This window comes from Cynocephalus volans, chromosome 17, assembly GCF_027409185.1.
Source record: "Cynocephalus volans isolate mCynVol1 chromosome 17, mCynVol1.pri, whole genome shotgun sequence".
Lineage (NCBI taxonomy): Eukaryota > Metazoa > Chordata > Mammalia > Dermoptera > Cynocephalidae > Cynocephalus > Cynocephalus volans.
In genome coordinates this window covers 16,011,612-16,028,632 of record NC_084476.1, presented here as the reverse complement: position 1 = coordinate 16,028,632, position 17,021 = coordinate 16,011,612, and the positions used below count along the sequence as shown (strand labels likewise).

The window sequence follows — 17,021 nt, the reverse complement described above, 5'->3', positions numbered from 1 at the left end:
AACTTAAGGACAGGGGTGCACCTTGGCATGTCCTGTTCCTCTGCTCTGAAGGAAGCTGGGAACATTCTTTCTCCTTTATTCCCTTCAGTGCAGGTGGCTGCTGCTTGCACATCTCCCCTGCTTTGTGGGTAGCCCATTTCAGCCGCCGAGGGCTTTGGCTCCTGAAGGCTATCCCCACCCTGGGCCGGAATGTGTCTCCGCTGGTTCCAGCTGAGACACCCCTGCACGCTGCCCACCCCGCTTCAGCTCTTTGGCCCCAGCCGGGCCCAGATGCTCCCCACGACCTCTTCCCCCCACCCCTGGCCCCTTCAGACGTCCCCCTCCGTGCTGCGGGCCTCAGTTTCCTCCTGCGTACAGCGGGAGGTTGATGTCTTCCTGCCGGGATGGAGCGAGGGGCTTTGTAAAGGGACACACAGTGCACTGGAGCCCGAGTCACCGTCCTCCCGGCCGCCGCCCCTCCCCGCGCCCCGCCCCGAGGGCGGCTCCCGCCCGCGCCCCGCCCGCCCCGCCGCGCCCCCGCCCAGCCGTCCGGAGCCAGCGGGGCACAGCTGGACCCAGCAGCCGCCGTCGCCAGCGCCGCCGCAGCAGCAGGTAGGGGCGGGGGGCGGCCCCGGCCTCGGCATGGGGGACCCCGGGCTGGTCTGAGTCCTTCTTCTCCCTCCCCTGGAGCTCGACCCGGCCGCGGGGACATCGCTGGAGAAGGTCTTCGTCGCTCACTTTGCCGTCTTCCAGGGCACCAGGGAGAGTGGGTCCGGGGAGGTGGGGGAGGGGCGGGAGAGGACGGGGCGGGGGCTTCCACCCGCAGGCCCCGCTGAGCTGCAGGCGGCTGAGCTAACCTTGACCCCGCCCCCGCGGCGGGGGGAACTGGGCCGGGGTCACCCTCGCATCCCACCGGGGCTTGCAGGTGGCCGTGGATCTGCTCGGGAGTCTGCTCAGCGGATCCCCGACTCCTGGGTGATACCTTTGCCTGCTCCCCCCGGGCGACGAAGAGCTCCTTCCTCTTTCGGGGCCCAGGACTGTGGGAAAGTGCTTCCTTGTGCCCTGCTTGCGTCTGCTACCCGTAGGTGCTGTCTCCTCCCGGCCCCGCACTGAGTGTGCCCTTCCCTGACTCACACGGAAACTTCTTTCAGAGCTGGAGATAGTGATTGGAACCCCCTTTCTTTCTGGGCCGCCGTCTCTTCTCAGGTCCACCCCCCAGAACCTGATGACAGCAACTTCCCCCCTGGTCCCCTGCAGGCTGGCTGCTCTGGGCGGTGCCCTGGGGGAAGCCCCAGTCCTTGGAAATCTGGGGGGTGGGGGTGGCAGGAGTCATTGCTTCCTTTGCAGCTCCTCATCTGCCCAGACATCCACCCTTTTATCCTGTCCTCACACCCTCCGCAGAGCAGAGAGGGGATCTTCCAGACACCCAGAACTCATTCCCTGCAGTCCTGGGGGTAAAACGGGCTTTGTAGAAGGCCCGGCCTATGGGAAGGTGTCTCCCGCTTTTGTTTGGCCTCCGGGGACTTTCAAAGACTTAATCCTGTATATCCTGTTCTCCCAGGAGCGTATTTCTGACCAGAGGACCAGGATCTCTCACCGCCCTGCACTTTATAGTGACCATAGTTTGCTGAGTCTCACCCAGTCCCCGTTCCACAGTTGAGAAAACTCCAGGGCCCAGAGTTTATGACTGGCTCATAGTCACACCTGAGGCAGGGACAGGGCTGGGACCTGGTTCCAATCTGCCCTTAGCGGACTCCTTCTAGCTGGTGGGACTTTTTTTACTTTAGACTCTTTCTTGGGTGTCATTTGCTAGAGGAACTGAGCGCTCCCACTCCTTCCACACATGTATACTTGAGGGTGCTGATTGGTGTTTCTTGGAGATGTTAAGGGGAAGAGGCTTAGAACAGAGGAGGGAGGGTGGGAGGAGGCAAAGTCGCATCCAGCTCCTTTGAAACTTCATTTTCCTTTCTGGGGCCTTGCTATTTATAAATGCCAAGGAAATTGCAAACAGCTTGGGTTGGCACTCGGGTGAGTTACACAGCAGCAAAGAAGGTTTCTGTGTGAATCAGGGAAGGGAACTTTACTTCAGAATTTTCCATAGTCTTTTTATTATGGACTAACATGAGTCTGGGAAAGCAGGCTGCTCCCTGGAGGGGGGACTGCAGAGTTTGCCTCTGATGGAATTTTTTTCCTTCCCGCCTCCCTTGATTCAGCCCACTTCCGGGCCCCTGTTCTGTGCCTTGCTCTGTGAGTGGCTCAAGAGCCCCTGTGGAGGGCAAAGCACTCTGTCTTCAAGAGGCTTCCCATCTAGTGGCTGACACAACCATGCCATATTGAGAGTTACTTTGGCCTGTAGGAAGGGTGACTAATTCTGTCTGGGTGAGCCAGGCCTCAGAAATGAGTAATAGTTTATCAGGAGAAAAAGGAACTGGACGAAAAGACATTCTAAGAGCAGAAACAGCTTGTGCAAAGGCACTGAGGCTTTCTGAGCAATTCAGGTGGCTAGAATGGAGGATGGGGGAAGGTGGATTGGTGGGAGTTGAGACTATAAATGAAGGTGGAACTAGATGGTAAAGTAAGGGTTTGGACTTTAGCCTGAGAGCAGAGAGGAGCTGAGAAAGGTTTTTGATCAGAGCAGTGATTAAAAACTCTCATTAATCTGGTGGCCGATGGAGGGAATTCATTGGAAGGGGCTGATCTGGAGGCAGGGACACCCAGAGGCTGTTGCATGGTTCAGGTGAAAAACAGTGCAGATCTGAATCAGAGCAGTGGCCACTGGGATGATTCAGAGTGGCAGATTCTGGAAGCCCAGCTGTAGGTCTTAGAACCTGCTATAAATTTCATCTAAAAGCGAACAATAGGCTTATAGCTACTGGATAAGGCTACTGGTTTTTGGTGGTGTTATTTTTTTCTTTTTTATAAGAAAATAGTTTCTTTTTTATTTGTTTTTAAAACAAATAAAAAATCTTGTTAAAGATTCAGAGAGAAGAGGCGTCGCCATCCCTCCAAGTCCTCCTGTTTCTCCAGAGGTAGCCACTGTTAACAGTGGTGTGTGTGCTTCTGCCAGACTGTCTAAGCAGGAGCTGTTGATTGGATGCCTCCATGCTTCTTAGCCTTCCAGTGTCAGGAGGTCACTTCTCCCTACTCCATGTGGGTAGCTTGGGTTGCTCATGATACGTTGCCAGGTCATGGAGATGATTTCTGCTTAGTCTGTATTACTTTGCTGAGGCATTAGTCTCTGGTTTTCTTCAAGAAAACTTTTACAGCCTATGTCTACAGTCTCTGAGTCTGTATTTGCTTATTAGAGACCACAGGTGTGGGAGAAATTAGAAGCCCTGACTTGGGAGTGGAGTCACAGTCTTAGTTCTTCTAGGTGACCATTGGCAAGTTCCAACTCTCTGAACCTCCATTTCCTCGTCTGTAAAATGGAAGGATGTTGGTCTGCATGATAGTGATAAAAAGCTACCTTTTAATATATCAAGCAGTGGAACATTAATTACTTTGTTGATTCCTCACAACCATTCCTCTGAGGTAGGTACTATTGTCCCCTTATATAGATGGAGAAACTGAGGCCTTAGAGAGGCTAAATAATGTGCTTTGGGTTGTGTGGCTTTTAGGTGATGGTTCCAGGATTCCAGAGCTCTGACTACAGAGCCATATCTCTTAATTACTGCATGAAACATTCTCCAGAAGCCTCTAATATGATGGAACTGGTGAGAAAGTTTTACTATAGCCATTATGAGGGACAGGAGTCAGTGTGCACAGCCCGAGGAGCTCAGCCTTGCAGCAGAGAGGCCTAGAGGGGCCTCCTAGGGCTGTTTGTAAACTCATACTGTTCCATGCCATCAACAGGACCCTGGAGTGTAGGTCAGCTCCTCTCCATCTCAGGGAATCAAGGATGCAGGACTTGCCCAGCAAGGTCATTTGGTGAGCGGGGATGCCAGTCAGGCCTGTTACCCCCTTCTCACCATTTGAGCCCATGCTCTGGAAATCTATCTGGGGAAGCCAGGTAAAGTATGGACTCCCCTGCCCCTGGTTATTCCCTGAGAAAATGTCAGCAGAAGCAGAGAAAAGCAGGTCCCTGGAGTTACGCATTTTGGGGGGAAGGGAAAAAGAGACCACTGTTTAGGCAGCTGGGGGATGTTAAGTAAAAATATCTCCTCGCTTTCAACCCAGTGAGCGTGTGTCATATTTCAGCCTGATGTGGTTTGTGGAGTTGGAGACCACAGGCAGGCCCAGTTCCTGCTGCTCGCCAGCTTCTCCACCCCTACTCCCCCCACCCTGCCATATGCCTGCTGTCCCTGCTCTGCCTGGGACTACATCAGCAATTTAAGGGTAGGGCAGAGAAAAGTAGTAGGTGTGGTGGGCAAGGCTTGGCAGCTGAAGGCCTGGGCTTGGGTCCTGGCTTTGCCACTGGCAAAGTGCTGGATGACTTGGGCCAATGCGTGGCTTTCTTGGGCCCCAGTGTCCACTCTGCACCAGGGAGTAGACAGCGTAAGGTCAGTCGTTCCCAGCTCTGATGGCCTCCGAGTCAGAGGGCTTTGTGCTCAGCACATGAACATGGGACCTGCATGTCTGTGACACAAAGTGAGCCCACAGCAGTGCAGCTGGAGATTCAGCTACTGATCTTGAATTTGATGTTTTCACACTGAATCGAGTGCCCCATTTTGCAGATGATGAAGTTGAAGGCTAGGATTCGTTTACGTGTCTTGTTCCCTGTTCTACAAGCAAGAACGATCAGGGCCACCGTGTGTAGCATGCTTACTGTGTGTTCACCTTCTGCTTTCACTGTCTCGTTTAATCTTTTAACAGTCCTACAAGGGAGGAGATATTGACTCTGTTTTATAGACAAGGAAACTAAGGCTTAGCCTGGAGAAATGAAATGACTTACTTTGCCTTCTTTGAGACTTACAGGAGCCCCGAGGTTGTCATTTTGTGACCCATTTTACAGGTGAGGAAACTGAGGCCTGGAGACATGAGCTCCCTTGCCTAGGGGTCCCCTGGGGCCACACAGCCAGTCAGGTTCCCTCCCAGGCCCTTCTACGCCTCCCTGGTGACTTGCTTATTCTGCTTTACGGGGAACCTCCACACCTCTACATTCAATACTTGGATTAATGGACAAGAATTGTTTTTTTCCTGGGTTATAAAGTATCCCTGAAACCTACTCTTCCCAAGAGGGGTTCAGAAAGGGTTTGAGCCACGGAGCCTCACAGGGAATGCCAGTGAAGGGGCCACTCCAGTGGGGGTGGATTCATTTATTCTGCTGAGTTGGTTAAGCAAACAGTCTTGTTACTTTCCAACCTCAACAAGAATATATCATCTGGATCAGGTTTATTTGCCAAGCAAAAGATATACGAGTATACTCTGTGTATGTGAGCCTTCAGGGTGGGGCTTGGCCTTTAATTCCCCTGCGAGAGAGGCTATGGCTGGGCTGGGCTCTCAGTGGGTCATTGGTAAATACTAGTTCAGTTTTTGGGAGTGGCTTAGTGGTACGGGTGGCATATGTGCTTTGTTCTCCCTTCCTCTAGGGGCCTCCCTCCCTCTTTATTATAATAAATGCTACTGATAGAAAATTTAGAAAAGAAAAAAAGTATAAAAAAATAAGAACTGTTCATAACTGACCAGAGATAATCACTGCTAACATTTGGGTATATTTCCTTCCTGATATTTTCAGTGCATGTTTTTTACCCCCACATAATTGTAGTCATGATGCATTTATAACTTTTTATTCTGACTTTTTGTTTTTTCTGAACATTGTAACATAAATCTGACTGGGCTAGCAACATGGGCATCACCTGGGAACTCATTAGGAATACAGGGTCTCAAGCCCCACCCAAGACCTACTGCATTTTATCAAAATCTGCACTTTAACAAAATTCTTGAATGATTCATGTAACTCAAAACTGCCCAGGGAAGTAGGCAGGCAGAGACAGGTCTGTCACATTTTACGGACTCAGAGAGGGACTGGCCATGTGTTCTTGGCTTCCCGAGCTTTGATTCAGGAAGTGGTAGTCCAGTTGAACTGGGTTATTCAGGAGATAAAACAGGCTTCTCTTGTGGGCTAGCCTGGGACCCTGTCCCTCTCACTCCTACCCTCCCCCCATGGTATCTCTGTTTCTCTTGGAAAGCATGTTTCTGAAGGTGCGAGAGCTTCCTGCCTACCTTCTGGATGGTCTTAAGACCATAAAATTCATGTTTGCATACAATTCAGTTTTCACAGACTTAAATTGTATTTTAAATGCGCTAGGGCTGCATCTGGGAGCTTTTTAGAAATGGGGAATCTTAGGCTCTGCCTTTAGGGTTGCCGTATTTAGAAAATAGAAAAAAAACAGGACATCAGTTAAATTTGAATTTCAGATAAATAATGAGTAATTGTTTAGCATTAGTATGCCCCCTGAAATATCTGAGACATACTTATACCAATAAATTTTATTGTCTATCTGAAATGCAGTTTCGGGGGTGGGTGGGAGGACTGCTGGCTGGTACGGGGATCCGAACCCTTGACCTTTATGTCACAACACTGTGCTCTAACCAACTGAGCTACCCAGCCAATCTGTGCAATGCAAATTTAACTGGGCATCCTGTATTTTATCTGGCAACCCTACCCACCCTCGGCCTCCTGACTGTGGTGACCCTCGACAGAGGGCACCTCTCCTGACTGCCTTCTCATCACAAAACATAGTTTCCAGACTCTGACATTCACAGCTGGACCTTGGGAATCATCTGGCTTCACCCCTCACTTCATGGCCAGGGAGACTCATGCCCAGAGAGGGCAAGTGAATTTCCCAAAGCACACAGCAAGCCTCTGCTGTTCTGCCAGTTGTGAGACATCGAAAGTAATCATCTAAACCAAAATTATTTCAGTTATTGTTAAGCCTAAGGCCTGGGAAGATTAAGGAACTTGGCCACGGTCATACCCTTGGTTTGTCTTGGCCATGTGGTCTTGAGAAAGTCATTTCCCCCCCGCCGCTCTCTGACCTGTTTTCTCACCCCCTCCACGAAATGTGGAATGTTATCTTTTCCTGTCCTTCCTTTAATTACATTCGGGTCTACTTTTTTTTTTTTTTTTGACAGCTGGCAGTTTACACATCCACACCCTTGACCTTGGTGTTATGACACCTTGCTCTAACCAACTGACCTAACTGGCTAGCCCTCTTTCTGGTCTACTTTTCTGCCTGTCTACGGTTTGTTTTCAACATTCTGTGGCAGGTCTTGGTCTGTCGATTGTGCATCCCAGAGGGGACAGCTTTTTGAGCTCGTTTGTGCAGGTGTTAAGTCTGAGACTCAGTGGTGTGACATAAAGAAAGATGTCATTAGACCCCTTCTCTTCTCAGGGGAAAGGTTTTGTAAACAATGTTGCAGTTGGACACAAAAGATGTTCAAGAGCGTCTCAAACTTATTATGCACACAAATCACCTGGGGATTTTGTTAAAATGCAAATTCTGGTAAAATGCTGTAGGTCTGGGGTGGGGCCTGAGACTCTGCATTTTTTATGAGGCCCCTGGGGATGCCCATGTCCAGGAACCACACTCAGTTGTAAGATTTTCAATTTCTTATTTTTTTCTCTGAGAAGTAAGTCCCTTGTTCAGGGCTAAAGAAGCAGTAACAGTAACAGGGCCCATCCCAGAGCCCAAATGTTTTCATGTCTTCTCTTTGAGGCTCTTGCTATCCATGGTATTTGCCTCCTTCTTGTTGCAATGTGGGATTGGACTGAACAGCCCTGGAAATACTTTGCTGCCTAATTGTGGAGCGAGCTAGGGCCCTTCTTTGGGAGAGAGTGACTCAGTGGGAAGCCATCTGAAAGGGGAGGAACAGCTGAAGGAACTAGCGTTTGGCTTAGATAAACATTTCCACCAGAAGTTTTTATACTTAAGATACTAAACATTATTCTCTGTATATCTATGGATGCAAACTATAGCCCTGGGGAGGCCCCAGCCGGTTTTTATATGCCCCTGAGCTAAGAATGGTTTTTATATTTTTAAAGGGCGTTTAAAAAAAAAAATCAAGGAGGAATATGCAGCAGAGAGTGTATGTGACCTGAAAAGCCTAAAATAGTGTCTGTCCCTATGCAGAAAAAGTTTGCCGACCCCTGATCTAGAGTAACCAAAGCTTTGTGTTTTTCTCTAGTGAGAGGCCTAGCCTTATAGCTTGAAATTTAGTGAGACTGAGATGGAGGGGAGGCAGCCTGCCTTGGTGGGAACTACCAAGACATCTTGGCTGTGTGACCCTGAGCACATTACTTCACCTCTCTGAGCTTGTGTTCTTGCTTTGCAAAATGGGGACAACGATGTCTGCCTGGTAAAGTTATTGTGAAGATGAGACAGTGCCTATAGAGCTTAATACTTAGTAGGTGCACAGAAAATAACTGTCATTATTGGGGGTGGCCATTTGAACCCTTATGGCATTACTGAACCACCAAGTCTGAAGGTCCTCCAATGAGTTGGGAACAGGCTTTTGGGAGAAAAAAGACTGCACCAGGCTCCCCACACCCCACCTCCAGGGCAGAAAGCTCCTCTTTAGTCACCTAGACAGCTGGGGCTCATGGTGGCTCGCGCACTTCCACGAGCTCTCTACCCAAAGGCTAGCCTTTCCGCTGGTGGATGGCGCTGTTGGAAGGTGCCACCACTCCCCTGTGTGCTAAGATAGAATTCAACAAACAGGCACCGAGTGAGAGCCCTGGGCTGCGATTGGGAGTGCTGGAATGAAACCCCTCTTTTTATGGCTCCATCTGGAGCCTGTGGGCAGCCGACTGGAGTCAGTGGTTTGCAGACCTTGTTTTTAAACTGGTGCAGCCTTAAGCTCTGAAATGGAAAACAGATCAATTTGGAGTTAGCTGGAGCTAATTCTAAACGTAGCCAAATCTGAAAGCTCTGGGGCTCCTGATGTCCAAGTCTTGGGGAGAGTGTAATGCTTTTCTCTCCCATAGATGGCAGCATCTGTACTCTTTGCAGGCTCTGTGTGTATGTTGCACATTAGTTACACTTGAATGCATGCATGTGATTCACTAGTTTCTTCCTCTGGCAAATCTTGAGCTGTGGTGGCCCCAGCCCTAGGCTCTGGGATACATGGGAGCAGGTAGATCCTAGTCTAATGGTGGAAGCTGACTTGCAAATAGACCATTACAGTACAGTGTGATAGGGAAAACTGGGGGTCTGTGGGGACTGAGAGGAAACAGTGTGCAAAGATTACATGGAAGGCTCAAGGAACATAGTACAGTTGCATCTGGCAGGAGCCTGGCAGGGTGTGGGTGGGAGGCAGGAACTGATGAGAGATGAAGCTCAAGGGGCCGCTCGGGGCAGATCACGAAGGACGTTGAAGTTTCCTTAAGGATCTAGGACTTTATCTGGGGGTGATGGAGAGCCATGGTAGAGTCTGAGCAGAGGAGTGACATGGCCTGGGCTTGCTCTGAGAAGACTGCATTGTAGAGGAGAGAGAGGACTAGTTAGGAAGCTATTGCTGTCACCCAGGTGATGGTGCAATAGACCAAGTTGTTGGCTGTGTGGGTGGGGAGAACAGGGTGCATTTGGGAGGTGGTGGGGGGTTGAACAGGCTGGATGTGGTGATTTGTTGGGAGTGAGAGTGATAGAGCAGGGGGCGTTGAGGAGGGTGATGCCCTGGTGTCTGGCCTGGCCCATTGTGTGGAGGGAGGTTGGGGCAGTCTGCTGAGATGGGGAGCACTGGGCAGCAGCAGCTTGCACCACCCCAAGAGAGGATGAGAGCGTGATATGGGGTGTGTAGAAGAGAATGGGGGCTGGATTTAAAAGGCTCTTCCTAACAGACTTAACAGAGTCTGGGAGATTATTTGCAGGAACAGCAAAACCCACCTCTGCTTTGACATACTCCTTGGAGCCAGGAAGTATCTGTGGGACTCTTTGAGAAAGGCCCACTGAGATGCCATTGAACACCAGGTCCTGAGGACCAGATAGGCATCTGACCTCTGACCTCTCTGGTTTTGGGCACTGTCACTACAAATTTGCTTCTATGCATGCATGTCAATCACAATGCAGAAATCATCAGGAATGTCTAGGCCATTTACTGCCAGCTCGAGAACAGGGCTCGTCTGTGTCTTAATCCAAGGAGCCTGCATGGCCCCCCTGCATTTGGGATCTTGGACTCTCCCTGTGACTTGGAGAAGCTAGTTTGGGCAGAGAAAGTTTCCAGTGTGCTTAGTAACCCCCTCTGAATGTAAATGACTAAAACTCTGGGAGGTGAGGAAGAGTGGAGATCCAGGTTGTCCCTGAAAGGTTGGGGGGTAGGGGGCTGAAGTGAGCTGTACCATCCATGATGGGTCCGGTATAGGATGGTCTTTCATTTGCTTATCTAGCATACACCCACTGGTCCTGCTGTTTGCCAGGTGATGTGCTGGGCCACAGCTCCAGAGATGACGCAGACAGAATGCTTGCCTCCAAGGAGCTTACAGCCCATTGGGAGAGAAAGACCCATCACCGGACAATGATGGTGTAATCTTGCTCAGTAAAAGAGCAATGGAACAATAACAGTGTAATGCTTGGTCACAGAGGTGGGAGTGTGACATGTTAATAGCCTGGGTCTGCAGACTGCATATGTGCAGGATGAGAAAGACACAATGTATAGGAAGAAGACTTAGGCATTTAATGATTAATAATTAGAGTAATAATCAGGGTAAACACATGCACTGTGCAAAACCCTTGATATGTTTTATCTCATTTAATCCTCACAGTGAGGTAGGTTCTAATATTATCTGCCTTGAACAGAGAAGGAAACTGAGACTCCAATAGGTGATGTAGCTTGCTCAAGTTTCATTGTTGGTTAAGTGAGGGGCCAGTTTGCATAACTCCATTGTCCTGGACCACAGCTCTAAGGTCGACTGTAAATTGGATTCAGCCATGCAATGGGGCTGCCTTAAATGCTAATGGATTTTAGGCTGTATTAATAGAGGCATGAAATCTAGAATGATGGAGGTGAGAGTCCTGCTTGCCTGCTCTAGAGGTAGAGCTTGTCTGAGTGTCTAATTCTGGGATTTGTGCTGTCAGTAGCGACAGGGTTCATCTAGAGCAACCAGGGAAGGGCATGAAGAAACCAGACACTCTGGTCTCAGGAAGAGCTGGAGAAAAGGGGGTGCACAACTTGTAGGAGACTTGAGGGACCCAGGATCACTGTCTTCAAGTCTCCAAAGAGTCTTCAGGAAACAGGCAGACAGACCTGTTCTGGGTGACCCCAGAGGGCAGAGCTAGGACCAGTAAGCACAAGGCAAAAGGAGAGAGAGATTTTAGCACATCCTACAGACAGTTCCTTTAAGCTTGCAGCCTGTTCAGGAAGTGAGTGTCCCATTGCTGGAGGTGTGCAAGCAGTGATTATGTGACCCCTGCTAGGGGAGGGAAGGAGTTGAAACATCAAATGGAGATTTAAACAGAAGATCTTTAAGCCCCCTGATGCTGAGATTCCTGGGCCCTTTCTTTACAGGTGGTGCCAGTAACTCCCATTGTCCAGTGCTTCGGCGTTGGTTCCAGCCTCCCCACGGAGCAGCTCTCTTCACCCTGTGCAGCCCTGTGAGGTAGGTAAACAACACAGACACCCATCCTCCTCCTAAACCCAGCCGTGGCCACCCAGGGGAGTCTGGGGGGACTCCAGAGGTGGAAGCAGCTGCTGGTAGCCCCAGCAGATCCAAAGGGAGTGCCTGAGGTTTCCCTAATAAGGCTCAGAGAGCATTTCTGTCTCCTCATCAGCTCCTCACCTACCCTTGAGAGGTGAGGCCAGGCGAGGGTGATCCTGTGGGGAAGAGGGGAGGACCTTGGCTGTGCTGCTTGCTTGCTGTGTGACTTTAGGACAGCTGCTTTCCCTCTCAAGGCCTCTGTTAGCAGCTCTGTAGATGGGTAGACACCCCATGAAGAGGAGGTGCAGGAATTCTCTCCGGAGGCGTTGGAGAGATGGGAAAAGCTGGGGGCGGCTGCCAAGTCTCCAGGCTTGTTGACCATAGGAGGAGCACCTGAGAAGTGTGAGTCATGGCCAAGGTGGATGAGTCATACCCACCGGGAGGGTGGGCAGGGCGGGGCCCACCTGACTATCAGATTCACAGGTGACCTGCTGAAGTAGGCGGGGAGGCAGGGGGAGGAGTGCACAGCCCTGGGCTGGAAGCCAGGAGTCTGGTTCACCTCCCAGCTTGAGCCTCAGTCTCTCTGCCTGTAAGACAGGTGCATCAGTCTCCCCACTACCCACCTAACAAGCTTGTCATGAGGGCCAAACTAGTGCGTAGATGCCAAAGGGCTTTGTGAGCTGTGAAACAGAAGATCAGTACTAGGGGGAATTACCCAGCTTCCCACCTCCAGAACAGACGTGAATTTCTAATGAGCAGTTGTGCAAAGAGCCTGGAAAACACCCCTCTAGCTCATGACATCATTCTTGATTGCCAAAAGGAGAAGGGGAGGGGTGCATATAGGTCTTACTCTTCTGCTGCAGCCAGCTGGCTTCCAGGTGGTGACATGAGCTGACCGCAGTCTGAGCTGTTGCTCTTTCCAAAGCTTAGAGGAAAGGACCTTTCCATGGTCCTCAGGATGCTTTGTCCTCAAAGGCAGGGATTTCAAGAAGTCCTGCTGGGCCCAGAGAGGGGTCTTGTCCCACTTCAGCCACTACCTGAGAGTTCTGCTGACAAAGGGGCAGCCCTGATGCTGCCCAGTTAGGGGAATCGAGGGCTGTGCCTTGGTTCTGAGGTTCCTGCTTTTTCTTTGAACCGGTGACGCTGGTGATACAAAGCTGAGCTTTAACCACCTGAGCTAACCGGCCAGCCCCCCTCAATGCTCCTGTTTTTGAGACATCCCGGATAACTTCAAAAGCTGAATTGTTTCAAAGTGATCTGTCAACAAAGAATGTTACACTCTGTCAACGCTTTTGATAACAATGACGCGGGGACCCTGTCTTCTGCTTGCCGCACTTCTGCAGGGCCTGCAGGGCCAGGTTGACTCAGGCCCAGCTGAGCACCTTTCAGGCCTCTGTCCTCTGCAGTGTGCCTGCCTCTTGCCCACCTCCACTGAACTTGGGTTCAATCAAGGAGGCCCCAGCACCTTCCCTATTGTCAAGTCCAGAAGTGTTTCCTCAAGTCTCCATGTACTGCATCTCTGGCTCATCAGATCCCTACTCCTAGAAACTTCCTCATTTTTGCTTCAGGGAGGCTGCACTATCTGATTCATTTCCTACCTCTCTGACCACCTTTTTAGTCAGAAGTTTTTCTGCCTCAAATGTTCACCAGGATCCTGTTGACCACTTTCTTGAGTTCATTCATTCGTTCATTTATTCATTTATTCATGCATTCATTCATTTGACGTATGTGGAGGCCCTGAGCTGGGTGTTGGCAAATCAGCAAAGAATAAGACTTTCCCACCCCTCCTGGGCCTTACGATCTTGGGTCTTACAGTAGATCGTTATACACACCGCCAGATTAGTTCTTTCTTCAGTTATGAAGGAAACATTTGGGTTATAGGAGCATGTGGGATTGGGTGGGAGTGGTGGGATCTTGTCTGTGCAGATCGAGGACCCCTCCCTGAAAAAGGTGAGACCTGAAGAAGGGGCAGGAGGAGGCTGAGTGAGGGAGGGAACAGCATGGGCAAGGCTCAGAGGCAGGACAGAGCGTGGGGAGACCTTGAGGAGCCAAAAGAAAGGAAGGGAGGCCGGCCGGCCAGTGAAGGGGTGTGGGGGGAGAAGGGCCTGGGGACCAGGCAGCAACTAGGTCATCTGGACCGTTGAGTTTAGATTTCAGACTAGACCACTGGGAACCTCTGGAAGTTTTAAAGCAGGGGAGAGACTTGCCCAGATTTCATTAGCAGAACCCGTGAAAGAGATAGACACAAGGACCATCTGGATAAGCCCTGAGAGTGTAATTTTTGGTTCTTCCACACAGGGGTATCCTGACGCTGTGTCTCCATCCAAGGCTTGGCGTTGGGCAGTCCTAGGAAATGTGTAGTTTCCCCAGATTCTCTGCTCTTTGCATTTTTTTATTTACCCAGCCAACCCTTACTGAGTTTCTGCAGGGGGAGGGGAGGTGAATCAGAAACTTCCCCGCCCTTGGGGATCCACCCTAATCCCAGATGGAGTCAGTGGTGGCTGACGTCCAGAATGAATTGTGATAACTGCCGAGGGGCTCAGGGAGCCTGGGAGGGCTTTTCCTCCTCGTGAGACAGCTCTACACTGAGCAGGGAGAGCTGGGTTTTCCAGGCAAGAGGGTCACGTGTGCAAAGGCTTGGCTGCCTGCAGGAGCCTACTGTGCCTGGGGACTAGAGAGGAGTGTGGCTAAAACAGGAGTATGGGGGTTGAGGTGGGGCGTGGCAGGAGGTAACAAGGAGAGTGGTGTTGGGAGAGGCCTTGAATGCCAGGTGTTTATCCTCTGGGTGCCAGGGAGCCATGGACAGGTCTTGAGCTGAGGAGTGACTTGATTGATGGGATTTCAGAACAATCAGTCGGTGGCAGGCAGAGGGGTGGGCAGATTGGAGGGGGCAATGCTGGGATCTGGTTGGTGTGAATGTGTATCACGGGTGGAGGCTTATCACTCCGCTCACTACACACACACAGTAAGATCCTCTGTGCCCCATCCTGTTCCATGCCCTTGTTTGGTTATTCCGCCATTGGCCGGTCAGCCTCAGCTGCCCAGAGCTGTTTCACTACAGCACTGGGGTGTGGTTAAACCCTGGGCTCCAGAGGCAAACTGGCCAGATCCTAAAGTATCACTCTGGCCCTGACTTGCTATGTGCCCCTTAACAAGTCCCTTAACCCCCTCAGCCTCGGTTTTCTCATCTGTGAAATGGGAGTGATGAAAGGGTTGTTGAGGATTAAATGATAAGGAAGTAAAGTCCTTAACATGTGCCTGGTGCATAGTGATGGCTAAATTATCTTGATTTCCCAGTTGGTTGGTGATGGCCCAGTCCATGTCATAATCTGCCCCTGGGGAAGTCCTCTTCAGCCATAAATCTGTCATCTGAGCTAGAAACAAAGTGTCCCCAGCAGCCCCAAAGGAAGCCTCTCTAGTAGGACGCTGAGGAGTTTGGAAATGCCTTTACCACTGGTGTCTCGCACAGGGCTGGGAACAGAGGACTGGACTGGATCTTGTCTCTATCCCCAGCACTCAGCACAATGGTGGCATATCATGGCTGCTGGCTTTCTTCTCAAAAATAATAAAGAAAAAAAATTTAAATAAAAATAAAATTCCTAGACCTTGGGCATCATCCCATCAGCACTCTTATTTTATGGCTGAGGAATCTGGGACCCGGACAGGGACAGTGGCTTGTCCAAGGTCACCAAGCCTTTCAGTGCTTATTGCAATTCCAATTTTTAAAATGCTGATAATAAAAAATTCCCAAGTTAACTGGGGGAGGGGTAACAATGGAATGGGCATTTGGGGGTTAAAGGCTCTCCCCAGACAACTCCAGAGAGCATCCTGGCTAGAAGGGCCCTGAAGGCATCACGTCCAACTTCCCTAGTTTACATTGGGGAAACTGAGGCCCAGAGAGACGTAGTGGCTTGCCCAGGGTCCTCAGAGGGTGAGAAGCAGGAAAGGGGCCCCAGGCACACTTCCAGTACACAGCAGGAGGCAGGAGGGGCTCTTCCAAATCCACTGCTTCATGCTCGAGAACTTGAAGCAGAGCGTGAACGAGTTCTTGAGGAAATTTTGGTTTTTAATTGCGTCGAGGAGAAGGACCATTTCCGGAACTGTGCATGCCTGCGACGCCTGTGGAGCTGAGCCTGGCACAGCTATTTCAGACTAAGCCACAGGGTCCTATTTATAGCCTGATATGATTAAGTTGGCCTGCATCAGGAAGGGACCACGCTCCCTCTGCCCAGCCCAGCGATGGCCGAGGAAGAAGCCTGTGGGGGCAATTGTGACCCTTGGGTGAGTAGCAAGCGATCTGGGGTGGTCCCTGAAGCCTGCTCAGAGGAGAGGCTGGGGAGACCTGAGGGGGGGTCCCACTCCTGACTCCCAGCTCAGCCAGCCAGGCCCTCTGCAGAGATGAAACCGGTTCCGATCCTGTTCTCTCCCTGCTTAAAAATCCTCCACAGCCTCAGGCCGGGCTGGAACTCAGGAGCAGTCAGGCCCCTTCCCTCTGTCTCTCCCCCATCCCAAATCCACTGTCTTGACGTCAGCCACACCTCTCCCAGTGTTCACGTTTCCCTGTGCGGTTTGCTTCTGCCATTCCCTCACCTGGCTGCCGGTTCCCACCTCCCCTGAGACAAGCCTCTAGCCCTCCTAACAGGCTCTGCTCAAGTGCTCCTCCTCTGTGGCTCTGGCAGGCCGTGGGTACTTGTTGCTTTGTGCTCCCACAGCCACTCGCATGACTACCGTGTGCACGTGTATTCTCTCCAATGGGCGGGAAGTCCCACGGCTGGGCCTGACAACAGAGGAAGAAAGAAAGGAGAAAGCCTTCTGACTGACACCTGCTGTGGCCATTCCCCTCACATGTCCGGTGAGATCTGATCTGCACGCCACTCTGTGCAGCAGGTCTTAATGCAAGGTCTATAGGAGTGAGAGTCAAACTTGAGAGTCTTGTGGCCCTGGATTCAAATGCTGCTCTGCACTTCCTAACCGTGTAACCTTGGGCTGCTCCTCTCTGAGCCTCAGTTTCCCCATCTATAAAATGAGATGATGTCAGCCACGGGTTGTGGAGAAGATCGAACAAGATAGTGCTTATAAAGTACTTATCATGTTGCCTGGTCCATAATGAGCTTCTATGGGCAAGAGGAGGTGTTATTTACAGGAAGAGAAACTGTGGCTCAGAGTGGGGAAGCTCCTTATCTAGGGCCCCACACAAGTTAGTGGCCAAGAGGAGAGGCCAGGTCCAGCTCCACCCTGTGTTCTCCTTCTCTTAGCCCCCTGGGCCTATTCTGTTCCCCAGATCAGGGAAAGCTTTGTCTGGGATTGTTTTTCCTAAGAAGTTTCCTCTGTGGTGCCACTGAATGACTCAGAGCCATGAGTCACCAGGAGGCTGAGGGAGGGGGAGGAGCGGGAAGGAGGAGGAGGGAACGGAGAGAAGGGAAAAGGAAGGGGGACCCAGTTCCAGCCCTGGCTCTCCCATGGTCTGATC

General features: G+C 51.0%; 1 protein-coding gene across 2 annotated transcripts in view; it reads left to right on the top strand.

The window, feature by feature from the left end:
- The first annotated feature begins 549 nt into the window (after positions 1-549).
- The window catches only part of GSN (gelsolin), a 56,365-nt gene continuing 39,893 nt past the window's right edge, over positions 550-17,021 (top strand). The window contains exons 1-2 of one of the 2 annotated variants that reach the window (XM_063081827.1): positions 550-591; positions 11,422-11,512. Coding sequence is in view for 1 of the 2 variants with exons in the window: in XM_063081825.1 (XP_062937895.1) it covers positions 15,791-15,832 (42 nt within the window). In the remaining variant the exon portion in view is untranslated. Of the gene's footprint in view, positions 592-11,421; positions 11,513-15,732; positions 15,833-17,021 lie in introns of those variants that run through there. The other variant, XM_063081825.1, reaches the window with a different exon arrangement.